General features: G+C 32.1%; 2 protein-coding genes across 4 annotated transcripts; one reads left to right on the top strand and one right to left on the bottom strand.

The window, feature by feature from the left end:
• Positions 1-549: 549 nt before the first annotated feature.
• LOC132714450 (inositol monophosphatase 1-like) lies at positions 550-15,693 on the bottom strand. Of its 2 annotated transcripts, none has more exons than XM_060697338.1 (9): positions 15,602-15,693; positions 12,744-12,825; positions 10,464-10,597; positions 9,914-10,018; positions 9,511-9,556; positions 8,826-8,934; positions 7,057-7,162; positions 5,585-5,736; positions 550-4,207 (listed from the first exon to the last, which is right to left on the bottom strand). In XM_060697338.1, exons 2-9 carry the CDS (start codon positions 12,807-12,809, stop codon positions 4,101-4,103), a joined length of 825 nt encoding a protein of 274 aa, XP_060553321.1. In that variant the 5' UTR covers positions 12,810-12,825; positions 15,602-15,693; the 3' UTR covers positions 550-4,100. The 2 variants fall into 2 exon arrangements, with proteins under 2 accessions (XP_060553321.1, XP_060553322.1); XM_060697339.1 differs by lacking the exon at positions 15,602-15,693 and adding an exon at positions 15,559-15,580.
• Positions 15,688-21,179, top strand: LOC132714451 (dynein light chain roadblock-type 2). Of its 2 annotated transcripts, XM_060697341.1 has the most exons (5): positions 15,688-15,761; positions 17,921-17,996; positions 18,373-18,540; positions 19,424-19,505; positions 20,684-21,179. In XM_060697341.1, exons 1-4 carry the CDS (start codon positions 15,759-15,761, stop codon positions 19,468-19,470), a joined length of 294 nt encoding a protein of 97 aa, XP_060553324.1. In that variant the 5' UTR covers positions 15,688-15,758; the 3' UTR covers positions 19,471-19,505; positions 20,684-21,179. The 2 variants fall into 2 exon arrangements, with proteins under 2 accessions (XP_060553324.1, XP_060553323.1); XM_060697340.1 differs by lacking the exon at positions 19,424-19,505.
• Positions 21,180-23,357: the final 2,178 nt, after the last annotated feature.

The raw sequence follows: 23,357 nt of genomic DNA, 5'->3' as shown, positions 1-23,357 counted from the left end.
TTTTCATGACCTGAAGCACTTGACCTTAAGGTCTTGCCAGTGCAAATTGTTCCAAGTTGAAACTTGCTAGTATTAAAGCCTTTGTATAGAAGTGTGAATAGCATGAAGCCACAGATACTTGTAGAACTTATAGATACAATGTATATTGATCCAATGGATTGATATGATTTTCTCATGAGCCAGCTCACAGAATGTCGGTGATTCTACTCAGATGCCCGTTGGTGCTTATAACTATGCACAGAGGGGCACCCAATGTCATCCTCTACCAGTGAAGCTGGAAAGTTGCCATATGACCTCTACTGTATTGGTGCAATCAAATAAATCTTGTCAATCAATCATTCTTAAAAGTGTGTGAATGGGAGATAACATAAACAGGAGCTAGTGCTATTGACCTTAATACCAGGATTGTGACCTGCAAGTGGTAATAAAGTATAAAGTCATTGGTAGAAATTGACCTTAAGGTAAATACAATTTGTTGAAAATAGGTTAATCCTAAGGACAAGCATATGGACAATTATTTCATTTACATAAAAAAGAACAAAAGAAGCCTATATTTTTTATTCCTTAATAAGATAGTACAACATGAATAAAAATATAATCAAATAATAACAACTGTATATAATAATATGTAACTAGTACATCTATTAAAATAGTTTTGGAGATACCTTTATGAGTTTAAAAAGGGACTGTAGCTGAATGTGTTTACTAGTTTGTATATGCTAAGTAATACAAGGACTTGTTACTTGATATGTTGAAAATTGGACACTTGAAATGTTGTGTGCCAACCCTGTTATGTAAACTAAACAAAGTAATTTCGTCTTCGGTAACCCAGGCTATTTAACCATTATCAGTAAATAAATGTAGTATATACAGAATGTGTACTGTGGGTACCAAAGATAAGTAATTTATACTGCATTGCTACCAAGACTAAAGAAATAGTGCAATGTAAGTATTTGATAGTTTCATTCATAGTCTTCCAATATTATACTTGAAGTCTTGCAAAGCAGATATATAACCCTAAGTTACAAGATACTAAAAAACATTACAACATATTTAAACTGACTAGCACATGAATTTATGCTAAAATTAGGAGTCAACAATACAGGTTAAGGTTTTAACTTGTGTGCCATATATTGTGATACACTCAACCTGTTACAACAAAAGGTATCAACTAAATTAATGTTACATTAGTCTACCAGTACAATAGTATACCTGTGAAATGTTGCAGCACTAGTTAAATTTGTACAATGATTCAACTTCAAATAAGAACAGATATGGTCCCTATTTAATTATGTAATTACCCCTACTGGCAACTCAAAGAGTTCATAATAAGATACTATAAAAATATAAAATTTCACCCTGTCAAAGTAAACGTTTAAAACATAAATGTATACACCATGTACACAATCAAAGTTTAGAATATTTATTCTTCACTTATTTAACATAACCAATCGCCTGATTCCTTTTAAAAGTGTGAATGCATGTATGTCTGCATATACATGTATGTCTTATATTCTCCAAATTGAATGATTTACCAGTCCTATGTAAACTTCAACAATAAAATTTATACATGCATGAACACATTCTGGATGATTAAGTTAATCTGATTTAATAAGACACCCTATACAAACTGGTTATATACTATGTCCTTATTAACAATTGCAAATAGATAAACAAGTAGTAGGATTAAAGAAACTACCTTGCTTGAAAGTATAAAAAAATGGGGTATAAAATAAAAAGGTTATTTAACAATGACCTGTTCAATATGAGCATATATATGGACAGTTGAAAAATAGCTAGAATAAAATAGCTCTTCTAATATGTTTTTCCACCCAAAACCTGTCAACATATATTTTAGTTATGTATAGAAAACTGTCAAATAACCTTGTGAAATATTTGTGTTTTATTTCATATTCCTTCATACCAAATCAATTTCACTGTCGTGAAAATATTACTACACAGTATCAAATCTAAATTAAATCGTTACCCAGTAAACAAGAATTTGTAACAGAGTTACCAATGTCCCCCGCCTCAGAGAAGTTTTATATGAAGCATAAAATTGTGCTATTTCAAAAGATTGAGGTATGGATCTCAGGACTTTCAGTCAAAAATTATGATCAATGCTAGATCTGCAAATGCAACAATAAAATTAAAGAAATAAAATGAAACACTGAATTTAAAAAATCTATCATGTTAAGCTTTGACCTCTAAGTGTGACCTTGACCTTGGAGATAGGGGTGCAGGTGTTGTGCATGACATATCGTCTTATTATTGTAACTATTTGTACCAAGTATTTTCAAAATCCCTTGAACTATGAAGAAGTTATAGATGGGACACAAAATATACCCTCTAACAGACTATGTTAATCTTTGACCTCTTAGTGTGACCTTGGAGGTAGGAACCCATGTTTTGCACCTGACAGATCGTCTTATTATTGTGATTATTTGTGCAAAGTATTTTTAAAATCCCTTGATCTATGAAAAAGTTATGGACTGGACACACAATATACCCTATAACAGACTATGTAGATCTTTGACCTCTACATGTGACCTTGACCTTGGAGGTAGGGACAATGGTGTTACGCATGACATATCATCTTATCATTGTGACTATTTGTGCCAAGTATTTTAAAAATCCCTTGATCTATGAAGAAGTTATGGACGGAACACAAAATATACCATATAACAGATTCTGTTAACTTTTGACCTCTTAGTGTGACCTTGACCTTGGAAGTAGGGGTGCAGGTGTTGTACTTGACATATCGTCTTATAACTGTGACTATTTGTGCCAAGTTATTTCAAAATCCCTTGAACTATGAAGAAGTTCTACATTGGACACAATATATACCCTTTAAAAGACTATGTTAATTTTTGACCTCGAAATGTGACCTTGACCTTATAGGTAGGGATGCAGGTGTTGCGCATGACACATCTTATTATAGTGACTATTTGTGCCAAGTATTTTCAAAATCCTTTGATATATGAAAAAGTTATGGACCGGACACAAAATATACCCTATAACAGACTATGTTAATCTTTGACCTCCAAGTGTGACCTTGATCTTGGAGGTTTGTGACCGATTGTTGCGCATGACACATCATCTCATTGTTGTGAACAATTGTGGCAAGTATTTACAAAATCCCTTTAAAAATAAGAAAGTAATAGACTGGACACGAGATATACCCTGAAATAGACAATGTTGACCTTAAATGAGAAAGTGCGACCTTGACCCTGGAGGTCATGTTTTTGCGCATGACACATTGTCTTATTATAACAAACATTTCTGCCAAGTTATTTCAAATTCCTTTGATAAATGACAAAGTTATGGACCGGACACGAAATATACCCTGTAACAGACTATGTTAATCTTTGACCTTCAAGTGTGACCTTGACCTTGGACGTAGGTGACTGGTTTGCGCATGACACATCATCTCATTATTGTAAACAATTGTGGCAAGTATTTACAAAATCCCTTCAAAGATGAACACGACCTATACCCTCAAATAGACAATGTTGAACTTGAATGAGCAAGTGCGACCTTGACCCTGGAGGTAGGGGTCTGGTTGCTGCGCATGACACATCATCTTATTATAACAAACATTTGTGCAAAGTTATTTCAGATTCCTTCAATAAATGACAAAGTTTTGGACCGGACACGAAAGTGTGACGGACGGACAGACGGACGGATGGACGTTCTCACAGGACAGTAATTATGTGGCTACTCTATTGTTCTCTCTATTGTTCTTTTAGCCACGCAAAAGAAAAATAGCCACATAAAAGCATTACGGAATGAATGACATCAAAGAGAACCTATTGTCCCTCTAGCCACATAATTACTCTCCTGTGAGTGCGGACGGACGGAAAGACGGACAGAGCCTATTTCTATATCCCCCTTTTTTTGAAAAGGCGGGGGACAATTACCATAAAACCTCTAACAATCATACCTTTAAATATAATCTAAGTAATAAATTCCCATAATTAATGTGCATTACTATCAAACTATTATATATTGTCATCTAATATTGGAAATTGATAAAAATCAGTAAAATAAATTAAGAAACAAAATTCATTTATGACACAAACATAATAGCATTAAAATGACTAGTCCCTCTCTAATGAAATATTTGTGATGATTTTAGAAATTTGACCAGCAACTTCCTTATTGCATGCTGCCAGAACCCTTCTGTTCATGATATCTAGGGAGTCTCCTGAAATAGTTTAAGTTTAATAAATCAATTCAAAAAGACAAAAAGAATGCCTTATATATATTTTACATTATAATAAAAAAGAGTAATAAGAAGAGTACTTTTATTAACTTGTGTGTATTATACTAGACCAGGATCTCGCAAGGCACGGAAGCAGCAAGTGAGGTAGTTGCCCATGACAGATAACTTAAGATTAAGATACTCGGAAAGGAAGATCCTTTTATTTTATACATTTTTATATTTACAATATACATTCAACCATTTATGTAAGCAGCATCATATTGGACATCATTCATAATAGTATACATAATTTTTTTTTGTGTGTTTTATGTCACACCAACATAGTATATGTCATAACGCGACTTTCCAGCTTTACTGATGAATGAAGAACTCAGTTGCCATGCCAAGTTTAATTTCATGAGCAAACAGTCTCAGAAGAACTCAGTTGCCATGCCAAGTTTAATTTCATGCACAAACAGTCTCAGTAGAACCACCAATGTTATGTAAGCCAACATGAAAGAATCTTAAGTCCAAGTTGGGATTCAAACTCACAGCGGCGAAGGGGCAAGTGATTTGAAGACAACAACCTTAACCACTTCAGTTGTATTAATTTTGCAGATGTGATACATGCAGTAAATGTAGCAAAATACAGGCCCTGTGTTCACAAAGAAAAGATCAGGATCAGGATCAGATGATCCTGATTTAATTTTCATTGTTTTATAATATTAAAACTGATTGTATTATGCTAGAATTAAATGGTATGTATTCGAAATATAAATAATTGCTAATTTGCAAAGAAACCAACCTCTTTTGGGATAAAATCAACAAATAACAAAACAAATACAAAAATAATTGGATCAAAATAAGGATCATTTTTAGGATCAAGATCAAATTTGGATCAACTGTAAAATGCCCATACCTTTTGAAAATAACAATAAATTTATTCTTAATTTTCATAAACATGCTATTTTTAGTCCAGTTTTATCAAGTTAATACTGAATATTTAATCTATGAGGATAAATAACCGGGAATATTTGAGTTTTTAAATTTGATCCTGATCTTGATCCTGATCCTTAAATCTTTGTGAACACGGGGCCAGGTATTTTAATAAGAGCTGTAAGAAGTACATTACATTTTACCATTCTCAATGACTGATGGTAAAACAAGAGCCACGACAATGTTAAAATTACAGTAAGTAGAAGATTTCATTTGAGACTTTAATTAAAAAAAGTTTGAATTAAAAAAAGGACTTTTCATGGTTTGACAATCAAAAGTGAAAGCTGGGCATATTGCCCTGATATGTAGGCTATTTTTCATACAAATGACATAAAGTTGTCATTATCATAAAATAAGCCCTCAAAAGATTCATATGTAAAGTACCTGATGGATCAAAGACAACACCGCCAGCTTCTTCTACAATTAGTTTCCCTGCTGCAATATCCCATACATGTATACCATGTTCAAGGTAGGCAGCATGTGATCCACGTGCTACACAACACATATTGATAGCTGCTGAACCATATGCTCGTATTCTGCAAGGCAGTGGAAAATCTTTGTAAAAGGGATATTCTTTACTCATTGCAAAATACCTCTTATCATGGGTAATATATGTAAAAAAAATATTACAAAATTTTAGAACAGAAGTACTTTCAAACATTATCTCTCTCGCACAAGAAATAAAAAACATCCATTTTCAGACCAAGTGTGTATAGCTGCATAGAATATAAAATAGATAGGAGACCAAGAAAACAATCAAGCACATGGTCGAGTGGTTATTCTGCCAGACTAGTAATATTATGATGGCTAGAAGCATGAGTTCAAACCCAGCCTGGGGCAAAACATTGTTTTCTTATGCCGGAAACTTTACAGTCATTGCATAGTACTAGTTGGACAGACTCAAAAGTGTGTCTATAAACTTGAAGATTCCTACACACTTAAACTAAAATAAACCAAATGTAGCACTAGACTAGACAACATGACCTTTAACAAGAAAACTGTGCAACATTATACATCCCAACTCAAAAACATTCAGTGTTGTTATATTTTTCTGGTTATGGGATCATTGCATGATTTGAACACTTTTAAGTGTTGAAAATTGAATATCACTCAATCAAACCAATTCTGTAATTTTCATGTATTTTGTTGTGATTAATGTTTCAGATGGACCACAGTTTGTCCATATTTTTTTTATTTTTTTACTAAACATGACATATATATAGAGTAGACATCAACTTGACTGGTTCCGTATTTGCCGTTATTATGTATCACAGTATGTAAATATTCCCACAAATTGAGAATATTTTGAACCAATATTTTTTTTTGTGTTGACAAGATTAGATTTGTTCAAAGAAAAAAAGCAACAAATACATTAAGTTATCAACTTGATTAGACAAGATTTATATTGGAATTGTTCTGTGTGATAAGATCAATATGAATTGTTCAACTTGATAAGATTAGTGCTGTTCAAACTTGATTTGATCAGATTAAAAATGTTTCATTAGATTGGATAAGATTAAAATTGAATAATAAATTGATAAATACTTTGACAATTTACACAATGGACCTTTCCAGTGTTTACAGTTTTATGTAAATTGGCTAACTTGTTATCCAATTGCTACACTGAGATTATACATAGTCACTGGTTGACCTGGTTTGCACAAAAGAACACATGGTTATGTTTGTGATACTGTTTGTGAGCAGTTGACCTAGCAATGAATGGAAAAGGTGTGGCAAAATACCGGAAAGGTCCATCAATCTACATTTGTATATATGTAATGACAGTTTCTGTTTTATTATCTACACTGTATATACAAATGCATAAGTGGTACAAATTAATTAAACGGATGTCTTACCCATGACAGTTTTCAATGAGAGCTTTGGTATTGTTAATTTTAGCATCAAGTATTTCCTTCACTCTTGATGTTCCACCTTCTATGATAACCACACCACCTTTTAATTCTGAAATAACGAACAATAACGAATCAAGATCATCCTGCAAACATTGCAGAATTTTAAAGTTATTGTAGTATATGTTAAAACTACATTATACTTATGTCATAAATATCTAGAAATATTTTGCTGCCGAAACCAAGCAGTCTCTTTTATTAACCTTTTTAACAACGTTGTTGTAAATCTTATCAAATACTGTTCCGAAATTATGATTTTAAAAGGAAAATCCCATGGTAACACTAAAGTTTTTTATACAAATTTTAAATGAAGGCTGTAATTAGCTTGTGTATGCGCTACATCACAGTGTCAGATTTTTAAACAAGAGCGATCAGTAATCACATGTGTCGCCTCATGATGGCCAATTTCATGTTGGGACAAATTTTGTGACAGACGGACAGACAGACGGACAGTGCACAACTAAACTTGGTACTGATCATTCCTGTAAAGTTTGGATAAAATTGCACCAGTAGTTTATGAGGAGTAGTCCGGACAAGCTTTTGCGTATCTGGCAACACACAGAAAAAAACACCTTTTTATCAAAGGGCCATAACTCGGCCAAAAATCATTCAACCAGAAAACCCGTGCAATATGCGCAAGGACTTAAGCTACAAATCAATCCTGTAAAGTTTCATTGAAAATGCTTTAGTGGTATAAGAGAAGTAGTCCGGACAAACGTTAAAAATAAAAATTTTTAAAGGGCCATAACTCTGACAAAAATCATTGAACCGGAAAATGCTGACAATATGCACAACTAGACTTGGTACTGATCATTCCTGTAAAGTTTGGATGAAATTGCACCAGTAGTTTATGAGGAGTCGTCCGGACAAGCTTTTGTGTATCTGGCAACACACAGAAAAAAAACACCTTTTTATCAAAGGGCCATAACTCAGCCAAAAATCATTCAACCAGAAAACCCGTGCAATATGCGCAAGGACTTGAGCTACAGATCAATCCTGCAAAGTTTCAAAGAAATTGCATTAGTGGTATAAGAGAAGTAGTCTGGACAAACTTTAAAATTAAAAATTATTAAAGGGCCATAACTCTGACAAAAATCATTGAACCGGAAAATGCTGACAATATGCACAACTAGACTTGGTACTGATCATTCCTGTAAAGTTTGGATGAAATTGCACCAGTAGTTTATGAGGAGTAGTCCGGACAAGTTTTGTGACGGACGGACAGACAGACAGACGGACAGACGACGGAGAAGTGATCCCTATATGTCGCCACTACTCCTTAGAGGCAACACAAAAATCAATACATGAAGTTGTAAATGGCAAATGTAGGATTTTCCAATCTAATCAAATTTTACCGTTTTTGGCTTACATTAGGTCTGTTGTTTATTCAAGAGTTATCATGTGACTAATAAAATTATGAAAACAAATGTTATATAATGCAGAAATATATGGTTAAATTGGAAATGCTACATAAAGCCATGACTGTCAATTTTCTGTTTGATGTTCGAATGACCCAAAGGTGGAGTTTCACATGTAAATAGGAAATGTACTCTTGATTTCTCCACAACAAGGTTGCTGACTATGAAACTTATAAAGCTCATTTTAGTCATCTGGACACCAAAATCAGAATAGTAGTCGATATGAAATCCATTTAATTAAAAAAATGTAGCTAATTCTGTTTTTATTTAATTTATAAAATGCAGCTTTAAAGTTACCTTGATTGTGAGACACAGATAATTTATCACTGTTACAAAATGCACCATGACCTTTGATAGCAGTGTATGTCTCCTCAAGTATTGGACAATGTACAATTCCTGCTACTATCTGGAACAATAATGTTTTAATCAGTTACCAATTAAATATCCTTTACTTGCCTATTCTTTACTTGCCAATTTAATATACATGTACGTAACTACCTCATATTTCTGCATAAGTAAAGTTTGGCTAAAGAGATACAATACTGATGCAAGCAGAATTTCTTTGAAGATTTATTTTGTGTTTTTTAAATCAATTTGAAAAAGCTGAAAATCAATGAACAGGAACTTATCTTCTGCTTAATTTCTTTTCAAAGTTAAACCACCAGCTCAAATGAGATCCCACAATTTAAAACCAACAGTTAACAATTATCGTTTTTTAATCTATGAAAACAACAGAGAGGAAAAGCGTAGAATAATCTTGAATCATATGATAATGATATGGTTATTGCATGATTTATCACTATCAAAGAACATTCTGAGCATTTCAAAAAGAAAACTAGAAACATTATTTATGTAATATACTGATAAAAAAATCTGAAACTTTCTTCATTTTTGGTAAATATTTTATGTAGCAAGTTTTAATGACTTCTATTTTTGTACATGAAAACGAACTCAATGATGGATTAAAAAACAATGTATTCACCTGTTTATTTACAGCTAGACCTATTGATATACATGTATGTGGAATTCTGAAAAAGAGTACACAAACAAGTTAATAAATAAACTAGATAGCCTATTCTCTGTAACAAACATAAATTTCTAACTTATGACCAGGTTAAACAAAATACATGTATTCTAATAAACCCTTAAGGGTACCAGCTTTGAATGTTACAATGTAACAACAAATAATGCCAAAAATGCAAATAAGAGGTCATTTTGGCCCACAGCTGCTTTCTTATGACAACCCTGGGCAGCCCATATTATAGTGCCAAGAAATATATTAGTACCCATTTACACTTAGCCTGGATGAAGAGCCCATAAGTGCAAGAGCTAGCACAAACTTTAGTTCTATTACTGAAAAGACAAAACTTTAATACCTGACTTACCCATGTACGAAATTAGTAGTTCCATCTATAGGATCTATAATCCAGGTGGGATCATCTGTAAGTTCACAATGTCCACCTGCAGATACTGTTTCCTCTCCTATAAATCTACAAGGTAATAAAATGGATATAATGCAATATTTTACATCATCTTAGGTTTTAATCATACAACATTCTTTCAATTTTTTTGTTGGATGGTAGAAAAAAGTTGTCACTACAACAATGTAAGGTTTAAATAGAATTGAATTTTCAGCTAAATTGGTAAGTAAAAACTTCTTGAGGATACCCTCCCAAAATATTTCAGGCATAAAATAAAACTCAAATAGGACCACAGATCTTTTATATGATCGCTAAATCATGCTAATTAGTTTCTTCACACTGTCGGGATTAAAACCCACAGTGGTGTGGAAGCAACTGGTTTGAAGACAATATCCTTAACAATTCGCCCAAGGATGCCCCTTCAAAAGAGTTTAAAGCCTTTAGTGGCATTCAAACCTACAGAAACTGAAATAATTTCCTTATAAGGGTTTGACTTGACCATTTATGAACTTACTTATGGCTAGGAAATTTTTGTCCTAATTTTGACATGATCAAATCTTCTACAGCTTTATCTGTCTCTGTAACAAGGTCAGCAAAGTTCTCCTTCACTTCTATCTTCTTATTCCTATAGAAATCAGTCTTTACTCTCTGTAACAGTAATGTGATAAAATAAGTAAACCACAAAAACAGTGTGTATTTCAAGTATATACTTTATTAAGTGGCACAATTGCAATTCAATTACATTTTGTATGTCCTTATTTGACAGACTATTACATTTTAAATGATTCACCATGATAATAAAAGAATGAAAACAATAAAATCAGTTTTTATTCATAAATATTATAACTGGTCAAATGAACAATGTAGTTATGTTTAGATGATTTTGTGTAACTTTGATTACTTCTTATTTAAATTGCTGCTCAAATAATACTTTAAAACAATTCAAAAGTTTTAAAACAAAATGTAAACAATAGCTCCTATCATGGGTAAATCAATTTAAATACCAATTTAGTCACTATACTAGCAAAAAGGCCATCAACAACAAAAAATAGCTTAATAATTCATAAGAAAAATAATTCAGGCCAAGGTTTCAAAAATTTAACAAGAGCTGTCCGAAGGACAGCAACGCTCGACTATTCTTAGTGCTTGATAGTAAAAAAACCTTCATTAAAAGGTAAAATTTTTTTCAGTAGAGAAAAAGCAAATTTTTTCTTTAAATCCATATTACAGTTATAGGCCTTGGAGAGAGTCCTATTATGCTCTCAAAGAAGAGTATAAAATTTCAACATGTTTCAAAGCCTTATGTCAATAAACTTTGAAAATATTTGAGGTATTACAAAAACTTTAACGTAAATTCTAAGTCAAAAAAGGGGCATAATTCTGTCAAAATGCTTGATAGAGTTACCTCCTCCTGTTTACAGGTTGGGGTCATGATGGTGAACAAGTGTGCAAAGTTTCAAAGCCATATGCCAATGGACTTTGAAAATATTTGAGGTATTACAAAAACTTTAACGTAAATTCTAAGTTGAAAAAGGGGCATAATTCTGTCAAAATGCTTGATAGAGTTACCTCCTCCTGTCTACAGGTTGGGGTCATGATGGTAAACAAGTGTGCAAAGTTTCAAAGCCATATGTCAATGAACTTTGAAAATATTTGAACTATTACAAAAACTTTAACATAAGTGGTTACGCCGACGCAGACGCTGACGCTCGGGTGACTACAATAGCTCTACTTATTCTTATCGAATAGTCGAGCTAAAAATGCAAGTTTTGAATGTATATTTATGTTTCAAATTTTAGTTCTAGCATTTCAAAGAAATACTGAAGCAACACTATGGTCACCAAAGCATTTTGCTATCCTTTAAGTGCAAAGGAAGCAGCCATTACTGTTGACATTGTGCATGCTTCAGTATAACAGATAGAAACATCTTGAATTAAAAGCAGGGTGAACCTAATTTAGACAATACATTATATATATTGTATTTATGATTTTCATAATTAAAAATTTAAGTAATTTCCTGCTCTAATAAGACCATTTAAAACCTCTATGTTCAAGTGTTTAATTTTTCTTTTCAGTTTTGAAAGTCAAGCAACTTTTCTAGTTAATGACTGCTTAAGTCACATTTAATTTCCTATTTTGTGGGTTTCTTTTAAAATATTTGTTTCTCATGTATCAATTTAGTCATTTACTTCTTAAAGACACATCATGTCTCAGAAATACATATTCATTAAATTCTTCAGAAATTTCAAGTATGTGTACTGTTTTATAATGTTTTAACAATGAATTTAGAGCATGTTAGATGTTTAACAGCTGAGGAAAGTAGCATTGAATGTGCAGTAATATGTCGTAAAGGTAGTAAAATGTACACAAAGTAGTATTTCGACTTCCATACAAAATACTAAATCACAATAATTATACCAATGTTCAACAAATCAAAAGCAGCAAATATAATTCAACTAAACTCTGGGCAAACAAACATTTTTTTGGAAACTGTCACAAGATGTATACCAAAAATAAGAAATTTTTGAGAAATAAAAATGACAGCATTTCTGAGGCATAATGGGCCTTTAAGATTAATAATAACCCTGAAGTACAATGTACAATTTCTTTTGGTCTGTTGTATTTTGTTATATCTAAACCATGTTTAACTAAGATCATAACAGTTTTAAATATCATTAATCTTTAACCTTCAATATATCGGTACAAAATTACAAATTTTCTATTAATGACAGCCTTACTACAAAATCATTCTGATCTGTAGCTTTTAATTATCTTATAAATTGTTGTGAATTACCTCCCCTGCTTCTTTAGCTACTTCGAGACCTGTTTTGAAGAAATCTTGAATCTCATCCCCCATCATGTATCCTGTTTAAGTTCTGGAATTAAAACAAGAGCTGTCGGTAGGACAGCAACGCTCGACTATTCTAAGTGCTTTAGTAAAAAATGCTTTGATTACAGTTACCTTCTCCTGTTTACAAGGTGGGGTTAAGATGGTGAACAATGAAAATGGTGCAAAAGTTTCAAAGCCATATGTCAATGGACTTTGAAAATATTTTAAACTATTACAAAAACTTTAACGTAAATTTCAAAGGTCGAAAAAGGGGCCATAATTGTCAAATGCTTCGATAGATTACCTCCTTCCTTGTCTTACAGTTGGATCGATGGTGAACAAGTGTGCAAAGTGCCATATGTCAATGGATTGAAAATATCTTTAAACTATTTACGCTCAAAAAGGGGCATAAATTCTGTCAAAATGCTTTGATTAGATCCTCCTCCTGTCTACAGGTTGGGGTCATGATGGTGACAAGTGCTGCCAAAGGGTTTCAAGCCATATAATGGACTTTTGAAAATATTTAACTATTACCAAATAACTTTTAACGTAAATTTCTAAGTCGGAAAAAAGGGGCATAATTCTGTCAAAAATGCTTGATAGAGTTACCTCCTCCTTGTCTACAGATTGGGCATGATGGTGGAACAAGTGTGCAAAGTTTCAAAGCCATATGTCAATGACTTTGAAAATATTTGAAAATTACAAAAACTTATACGTTAAATTCTAAGTTCAAAAAAGGGGCATAATTTCTGTCAAAATGCTATGATAGAGTTACCTCTCTGTGTACAGGTTGGGGTTCCATGATGGTGAACAAGTATGCAAAGTTTCAAAAAGCCCCATATGTCAATGGACTTGAAAAATAGTTACTTATTACAAAAACTTTACGTAAATTCTAAGTCGAAAAAGGGGCATAATTCTGTCAAAATGCTTGATGTAGAGTTACTCCTCCTGTCTACAAATGGGGTCAATGATGTGTGAACAAGTGTGCAAAGTTTCAAAGCCATATGTCAATGGACTTTGAAAATATTTTGAACTATTACAAACTTTAACATAAGTGGTTACGCCGACGCCGACGCTGACGCTCGGTCGTGACTGCAATAGCGTACTACTTATTCTTATCGAATTAGTCGAGCTAAAAAGGGGTAATTAATAGTGTCCTGATTAATTGATTTTCGCATCAAATAATTGTAAACGTTTGGAAGCTTTTTAATCTTGGCTTAAACATATTTGATTTATCATATACAAGAGCAAATTTACATTTACATTTATAATCAATAAAAAAAATCTTAAAGCTTATCAGTGCATTATAAATGTGTTTTTTTGCAGCAAATTGCCAATATTCCCATTGGCACCAGAGTATTAATATAATTATTGTGAGTGTGGACAGACAAAATGGACAGAAAGGGTTAAAATTTTTGTGCTCTGGTGTGTTAACTCTGATATGGGACCAATTTACTTAATTCATTATTTCACTATAAATCGTTAGTGCAATAACTGGTTAACTCCTATTAAATTTAGAAGGACTTAACCAGTTACTGCTCTAAGATGAAAAATGACATGGTGAAAGATATATTTGAAGGGTTGACCGCAAAACTGCAGTACCATATATGAAATAAAGGACTTACAACAGTTTTGCGACCAACCTATGATGTCTGAAACTCAAAATTTCATCTTCTTCCCCAAACTACTGGAATTTAATTTTCTTGCTATTGATATTAAACTTAATCAATCTAAATATATTCCTCACTTCACTCTTTAATCATGATCTACCACTTAAAAAATGTCATTATGGCTGGCCCTATCAATACTTGTACTGATTAATACCTATACAATACTTATTACTGGGAGCCTCTTAGAACCAGTCTCCATCAATTTTTTTAAGTCAGTTAACACAAAAAGTAAATGGAGATAATGCCAGTATCTCTCTTGTGATTTTGAGTATAATGCCAATATTGTATAAATTTGTTATCATTACGTGCACTTTCAAAGCCACACAATGTGACAAAGCCAATACAGGATATGGTCTGTTACAGGGTATATTTTGTGCAGTCATCAATCAAGGTATATGGGCAATTCACTAAGGTGAAGCTCTGAGGTAAGCTCTTTAAAAGCATGGCTAATGAGCTTCAATACAGGCTACAACTGTAACATGATACAAGAAAATAGCTTGAGATTTTAAGAACTACATGTACATTGTAACTCCATGTTCACACTCTTCAATCAGATTTGAATGTGATAAAAGGTTACAACTTACCAGACCCTGGGTTTTATTAGAAAGAAGTTCAAGAACCTGAAAATCTGGACCCAGGCCTAGTCCAATATACATCCCAGTGGCAAATTCAGGCCCGGGCTTCAGGGTTGCAGCAACCCCCCCCCCCCCCCCCTGCTTGGCAAGTACATTGCCACTCATCAGATAAGCTATGAAACACATCAATTACATTTTTTTTGTCACATGAACAAGATATTGGCCAAATCTTCAAACATGCACCAGCATCCCCCCCCCCCCCGTTCTGTATCCGCCCCTGCATCTATTGACAACCTAGTTAATGCGGATCCCCATATACAAACACAGATAAAAAGAAACTAAGGAGCGTGCCTACGAACGAAGCGTCTAAATAAGGAAAGTAACAAGGCTCGTTATTTGGAGGAGGAAACGTCAAAAAAGTAAGATGATATCGCGAAATTATGCGACATATACACCTAAATGAATTTACTTAAAAAAGTCATTGCCTACAAAAGTTTACATTTTGTTCTTAAATATATTGCATTAAATCTGGACCTTAAAATGTTGCATTGTATCATCAAAAAACGCATGTATTTACATGAAAAATTGCACTTTCGTCAAAGGATCTTTTAAACGAGTAAGCGTTAACCTTGTAACCGGTGAATCACCGGATATATTGGTGCGCATGCGTCAAACCTTAGCAACGATTCCAGATCGTACTTGTCAAACATAGAGCAGCAACAAAACACACCAAAATGGTAAGTACGATTGTTTTAATTTTACTATTTCCTTAATAATTTTAAGCAACAACTTTTTGACATTGTTTATAACCCAGAATTTAGTAAGTTTGATCGTAAAATTGTTGTTTAATGTTAATTGATTTTACAGTTTCAGTTGACTGATTCATAATATTTTGACCATCATTGAAAATTTATGTTTTGTTTGTTGATAATCATGATCTAAGACTCATGTTTGACTTAATTATCAACTTATGACATGTGATTAAGTTCTGCTTACATATGTTTACCTTCTTATTTATGGATCCTGCATTGTAGTTTTTCATCTTTTGTTATTCTGTGTATATAATACAGATGTTGAATTGTAACACTGTGATAATTAAACTTCGATCTTAAGTTACAGACAGGAAAATAAAAGGAAGAAATACTAGTTATTTCTTCATCTATATACTGTATTAGTTTTCATGCTTATATCACTGTCCTATTTTGAATACAGTTATTGTGTTATTGGCCATAAAATAGCCAGCGGCATATCAACTGAACATGTGAAGTCACATGTTCTTTAAATACAGTATTATACTCATTACTTTTCACCAGAAATTATGTTTAGGACTAAATCTATAAGCATTTTAGGCCATAAGGGCATAATCCTTTGCTTTAGAATAATGCTTGGTTCGCGTTTAAATGCGTAAGAATATAGTCACGAAGGTCGATAAGAGTGAGTGATTAATTACAATGCATTTGAACGATGATCAGATAAATTAATTGACTGAAAGACAGAAAGCTGTACCATGCATATTTAAATTGAACTGAAATTGTTAATTTTATAAATTTCCATTATCAGTTGTTGGACTGATTTCATGTTTTCTGATTTATCGGACAAAAGTGGGCAAGAAAGTAATTACAGTGTAAATAAATGGGTTACTATACATGTATTATGATTTTCATGTATTTTAAATTTTATTGCATGAGAAATGCAATGGAAGACTTCAAAAATAAGAAGGTCTTGGCAATACTTCCAATTTCACTTTAAAATTGGTGCTAATGATGAGTATTCAGAGTTTCAAGTTAATTGTGAGGTAAAAAAAACTGAAATTTTATAACTTGTCTTATAAAGACTATCTTATTCAAAGGCGTAAACTTTGCTGGAACATTTTCTGCTATTTAATGCTCTCTTTACTTGTATTTCTGTTTAAGGAAATTGTATTAAATAAATAATTTTATATTACTCTTAGGAAACAAAGGTGAGTTTGACTCCACAAAATTGTGTTGTTTTTTTTTATGTTTTGTAATAATACTGACCATTTTGGAACACCATTCTTCATTACTACTTTTTATTATTGAATGAAGCATACCTACAGTACTTCAAAGACTTTAGGAACACCTACAAATTGTGTGACGAGTCTTGTACAGATATGTTGATTTTTTTCTAATGAAGTGGGGGAAGGAGTCATTGGGTTGGTGTATTTTTTTATGAGGCCATGCTTGAGAATTAAATATGTTATTAAGTTTATCTGACAGAAATTTTTCAAATGAGATAATTAGTATTAAGGTTATCTCTCTTAAAATGGTGCAACTTTTGTAGTCATAACATGTTTGATAAGTTTTTGTGCAGTGATAATTGTAGTGTTGTTTCAATATATATCTAGTCTAAAAGTGTGGACCTGCAGAGCCGCTGTCATTTGACAGTTAATGTGTTACAGGACAATGGTTTCAATTTTATACTTTAAAATATAACAATAATTCATATTTTCACAGTATGCAGAGTTTCAGTATGACTGTGTATTTATTAACCTCATTGATACATATACTGGTGTCTTATGTGGTTCTCAACAGCAGGCCACAGGACAAAATGGCTGGCTGAAATCATGATTTGGTCTGTTGAAATTCTATAAGATATACCGTTTTCTTACTTTTATGCAGAAAATTGTTGTTTTAATTACACAAAAGGCCTGCTAGAATTTGCTGTTTGGCTGCTGATGAAATGTTTTTGAGAGCCCTGGTCTTACATTTATTATGTTACATCTAAATACACCATGACTTGGTTTGTTTGTCTTCTTTAGCTTATCAACTGTTGTAATTTTTAGAATTCTTTTACTGGAAGTTAAATTGTTGCTCTTTCTTCAAAAAATTTGTAAAGGATTTAGTGTTTTACCATTTTTCTCCATATTTTTTAACAGTCTGAAGTAGAAGAAACTCTCAAAAGAATCCATGCTCACAGGGGAGTCACTGGTATCATTGTTGTCAATTCAGAAGGTAATAACATAGTTTTAACTGTATACATGGTAATTTTAAGGTAAACCTTGCTATTTGATCCTAACTGACATTTGCTAAGTGATAGAAACAAAAGTCTCTTTTAAGATTTTAATTGAATATAAACTATGTATTTAAATGCAATTAGCAAATACAAGTCTTAGCCAGTAATCATCATAAGCCATATTTATCATTTTTGTATAATACGCAGCATTTCACTTTATCACAGATCAATTTCAAATATAAATTTTAAATAAAATAATTTAAATGTCTGACAAATAAAACTGAAATAGGGAGAATGCAACTATATATGCTATGTAGATACATATAGGTTACCTTACAGTCTTATAAATATAACCCTTTTCTCTTATTTGACAAGGTATTCCAATTAGGACAACATTAGATAACTCAACGACAGTTCAGTATGCTGGTTTGATCCATCTGTTGGCAGCCAAAGCAAGGAGCACAGTACGTGATATTGACCCACAAAATGACCTTACATTTCTCAGAATTAGGTCAAAGAAACATGAAATAATGGTTGCTCCAGGTAAGTGCTTCAAAGCTTTTCTGAAATTGTCAGTCTAAATTTCAAGTACACTTAAGAAAGGAACATAAATTTATAATCTTCCTGCCAAATAAAAGACGTCATATATAGTAAAATTCGGCATTTTAAACTGATTTTTTTATATCTCCACATGTACAGTTAAGATTAAAATGGGACTTGGGAGTTGGGTGTGTAAAGTTGGGTGTGTTGCATTTGTTTGCTATTGTTAAGTCTGTGGGTCAAAACATCTTTAAAATTTACTTGTACATATGGTACATTGTTTGAAAATCTTAAAATTCAGTTATTTAGGTTAACTGTAATATAATGTTTGGAAGTTAGCCAAATATTCAATTCAAGGGGAATTTTTACAAATAAACAAGGGTTATTTTATTTGGTTAAAGACCAAAATTATTTTGTGAAGGATCAAAGTTGACAATTGGCATGTTCCATGGCAGGACTGCCACAAATAACTTGTAATGTGAATCCTTTTGTCAAGCTCCCAAAGTTTGACATTTTTAATCAGTGTTGGTACCATACACATGTGTGACGATGTCGATAGTATAACTCATGCATATAGGGTATTCAAATATTAACCATTGAAATCTATGTAAAATATATCTGGATCTTTTTATTAAGATACTTTGATGAGAAATAATGTGAGACATAAAGTTCAGCATATTTATGTGTCAATGTTAAACGAAAGAAACGAAAAAAATGATCTAATTTACTCAGATATAGGAAAGTTAACATAATTTTTCGCAATATGTCTTGTAAGGGTCCCTAACCTACCATGGAATAAACTTATCATGGAATATGTATAAATAGCTTGATATTTAGTTATATTCATGAATTTATTGAATATTTATTTTTATTTTTTCCTCACCAGACAATGATTATGTTCTGATGGTTATCCAGAACCCTAATTCAGTTTGAGGAACTTGTTCTGCACATTCAATATTCAGCATTTTGTATGATACTTATTTAAAGAGTGTTCTTTTTGTTCGTTTTTGTCTTTTTTTAACAAAAGCTTAGATAATAGATAATAAGTATGTTTGGAATATTTTTTGGCTTATTCAAACTTTTTAACTACTTATTCATCCTTTGGTTACCATTAATGAACGTAAAAGTGAACAATAAATTCAGTCATACATTCAATATGAAAGTGTTTAAATTAATTAATATAAATGAATAGACCTTTATATTTATAAAGTCAATTTGTATTACACCATTCATTTGTTAGTATTAAAAGTCAAACTAAAAAATTGAGGAACTGGTAATCCTGTTATCTTATATACCTCCTGAATGAGTTTTTAGTTAAATAATAAATCAGTAAATAATTTTTTTTGAAAGAATCATAAATGTTGTCATGGCAACACCTTTATAAAATGTAGTTTGCAATTTATGACTTTTCCCTACCTGTTGGACTATAATTATTGCTACTTATATATACATGTATATTAATGAGAGTTTTGTAACAGGCAGAATATCTAAATTATGGTTTTTGATTATAACTTGGTGAAAATGTGTGCATTATTAATTTTAACCTTTGTTAGAAGTGTCTTATGGCTTAAGAATACTTTTTAATATAGAAGAATTTTATGTGTGATAAAAGTGCTTGTGTTTGACATGTTTAATCATGTAACATTGACTTTTTTTTGATTTGATAAAAATTCAGCTTAAGCATGTTTTTATGGTAAATAGCAGTCTTGTTTACTTCAATCAGAATGTTATATCTTTGTAAACTTGATATTCAATTATTGTATGACAAATATATACCAGTAAAATGATATATTAAGCATTTTAAAGTCAAAAGTCCAGATTTTCGACAGGAGCAGGGCTCCAGGACATAAACCTGGAAGTTGTTATATTATTGCCTAGAAATTACTTTATTTTCTCATCTTTAAAAGTCAAGTACTTTTATAAAGTACCATATAAATCAGTTGAAAGGAATCTACAAAATGTTTATGATCTTTTGCTTGAGTATTATAGTTGTTTAAATTCCTGCAGTGACACCCAGGTGCCATGTTTATTTCAGACTTTAGCATCTATTGTAATGTTCCGCTTTTAGAAGCAAACACTTTGTTATATCCCACTTGTTTTCCTTGATTGTAATATTAATTTTGTTGTTTTTTTGTTTCATTTCCAGATAAGGAATACCTCTTGATAGTTATGCAGAATCCTAGTGAAAATTAAACAGTAAACAACATAGATCAACAACATTAACATGGACCAACATTATTTAGATCCTCGAAAGAACACAATAAAATACGAATAGTAATGAAATTTGAAAAAAGAACATAATTGAGATTGAAATTGAATATTGTAGTAAAGTTGAAACTATTTTATTTTCTTAATTTATATAAAAATGTAAATGTTGTATATATGTCCATATATTTATGTTTTATATTACTTTGTGAAAAGGGGAAAAAGTAAAATATTGGGAATAAATAAGCAATTTAACTATTATTTCATTTACAATATAAGCATTTTTGATCATGTTTTTATTTGTTTAGGTATACAACTTTTTGTTTCTTTATTAAGACATTTATTTATCAAATTCTTTTTCATGTATGAGAGTTATTTGTGTATGTGATATATGCAATGAAAGATTGAAATCTCATTAAATTATCCAGTTAATCATACACAGGCTTTTCCTGTTATTCAAAATGCCGCCACTTAAAAAGTGGGGAGCATACTGTGATGGCGTGGTTTATATGTAATCTATTTGTATGTCTTATGCGACTTGAGAAGGAACTAGAAATGTGTCCATAGTTGCACCCACACTCCACTGTTTTGTCAGTCCTATGACTAGGTCAAATATTTTTTGGGCTACATGTGCCACAAGTAGAAAACTAAAAATCTTTTACTAAGTAAAGGCCAAGAACTTTAAAAAATACAGAATAAATCCACCAGCAACTCCCAAGGTGCATAAGTACACCTGCTGACCAACATTCTTGTAACCTTTCAATTCTTTTTTAGCTACATGTTGAAAATTGCAAATTTTTACCAAGTCAAGGGCAATAACTACAAATCCTATATAAATTCACACGAAAATAGCCAGATGCACAACTACACATGCTGATCAACATTCCTGTAAAGTTCCATGAACTAGGTCAAATTCTTTTTGAGCTCTATGCAACACAAGTTGAAAATTGCAAATGTTTACTAAGTCAAGGGCAATAACTCTGACAAAACAGAATACAAGCAAAACCCCAGGTGGATAACTTCATATGCTGAGCATCATTTCTGTTAAGTTGCATGACTCTAGATCAAATCATTTTTGAGCCATGTGCGACACAAGTTGAAAATTGCAAATTTTTACTAAGTCAAGGGCAGTAATTCTACAAATACACAAAAACACCCAGGTGCACAACTACACATGCTGAGCAACATTCCTGTAAAGTTTCATGACTAGGTCAAAAACTTTTTTTGCAACATGCGACACAAAATGAGAACGGATGGATGGACAGACAAGGGTAAATCTAAATCCCCCCCCCCCCCATAATGAGGCACAATAAGCTTGAGCTTTTTAATATGAGGGCATTCAATCAAGGTCTCTGTGTAAAATGTATTTGGTCAATGTTTGAGAACGAATAAATATTAGTTTATTAAACATAGTATGGACATTGTGACCTGCCTATTTATTTTCAGGTCATTCAAGGTAACTTCGTGTAAATCTTCTTCAAAACAATTGCTGGAGAAGTAATAAACCGTGGTAAGGTCTGTTAAACTTAGTAGGAACATTGTTCATGGCAAGTTGATGACCCATATTGAGTTTTAGGTCAAGGTCTCACTGACCCATGATTTGAAATCTATGTAAATTATTATAAGTTACAATATTTTACATGTGTAAATATACATTGTATGACACAGTGAAATCACTTTGCTCAGACTGGTGAGCTAAAATTATATTTCTCTACCTTAATTCATAGTGCTGGGCTTATGTTTCAAGCCATTGATGATTTCCTGTGTCCTTATTAAATTTCAGAGTGATGGTCCCATACTAGGGGCAATATATTTGCCATGATAGTGGCAGGGTAAAAGTTGTATATTTTTGCCACCAGAAAACCATGTGTTAATATCTTATGAATTAAACATGGTTAATGCATCAACAAGTAACTAGTTGACCTCTTATCACTTTATTTATCTGGGTAATATGGTAAGTTACACATCAATATTTTAATTCAAATAAACAAATTTTTATGATTAAAAGTGCCAACAACTGCACTACTTGTAACATGTCAACAGGTAAATGTGAAGTGATCATGCATTAAACATGATGGTTAACATGGATATTTAACCATCTAATTTTCCCTGCAAGATAGGGATTTTCTTATCTCAAAGTTGCTTTGTCCCAGTGCACTAAGAGACCTTGTTTGGCTGTGTCATTAGTATGCCTGGTGCATAAAGTGAATAAAAACCAGCAGAATAATTCATGCAATTTGAAAGGTAACATACAATTATTGAAAGCACCGGTATTCCTTTCCTTTCACTTAGAAATAGTGGTCATTGCAAACAAGGGCTCCCTACATATAATTCTTAGAAATACCGGAACCAGCAAAAAACCTGATTCACAAGAAAATGTATGTTTGACCCAATGGTGTAATTTGTTGTTGTGGGGTGAACATGAGATCCTGTAAAATATAAAACAGTAACATGAAGTACATTCCCAACTTCATAACTGAACATCAGTCAATGAACTATATTAAACCATTTTGATTTCTCGATATCCTTTAGTAATATTATCATTACATTTTACTAGTATATCAGTGCTAATTTTCTATTGAAATCATGTTTTATTCAAATTCACATAAAAATAT

Source organism: Ruditapes philippinarum, unplaced genomic scaffold (assembly GCF_026571515.1).
Source record: "Ruditapes philippinarum isolate M1 unplaced genomic scaffold, ASM2657151v2 ctg12_1_1_1_1, whole genome shotgun sequence".
Taxonomy (NCBI): domain Eukaryota; kingdom Metazoa; phylum Mollusca; class Bivalvia; order Venerida; family Veneridae; genus Ruditapes; species Ruditapes philippinarum.
This window is presented reverse-complemented; position numbering and strand designations above follow the sequence as displayed.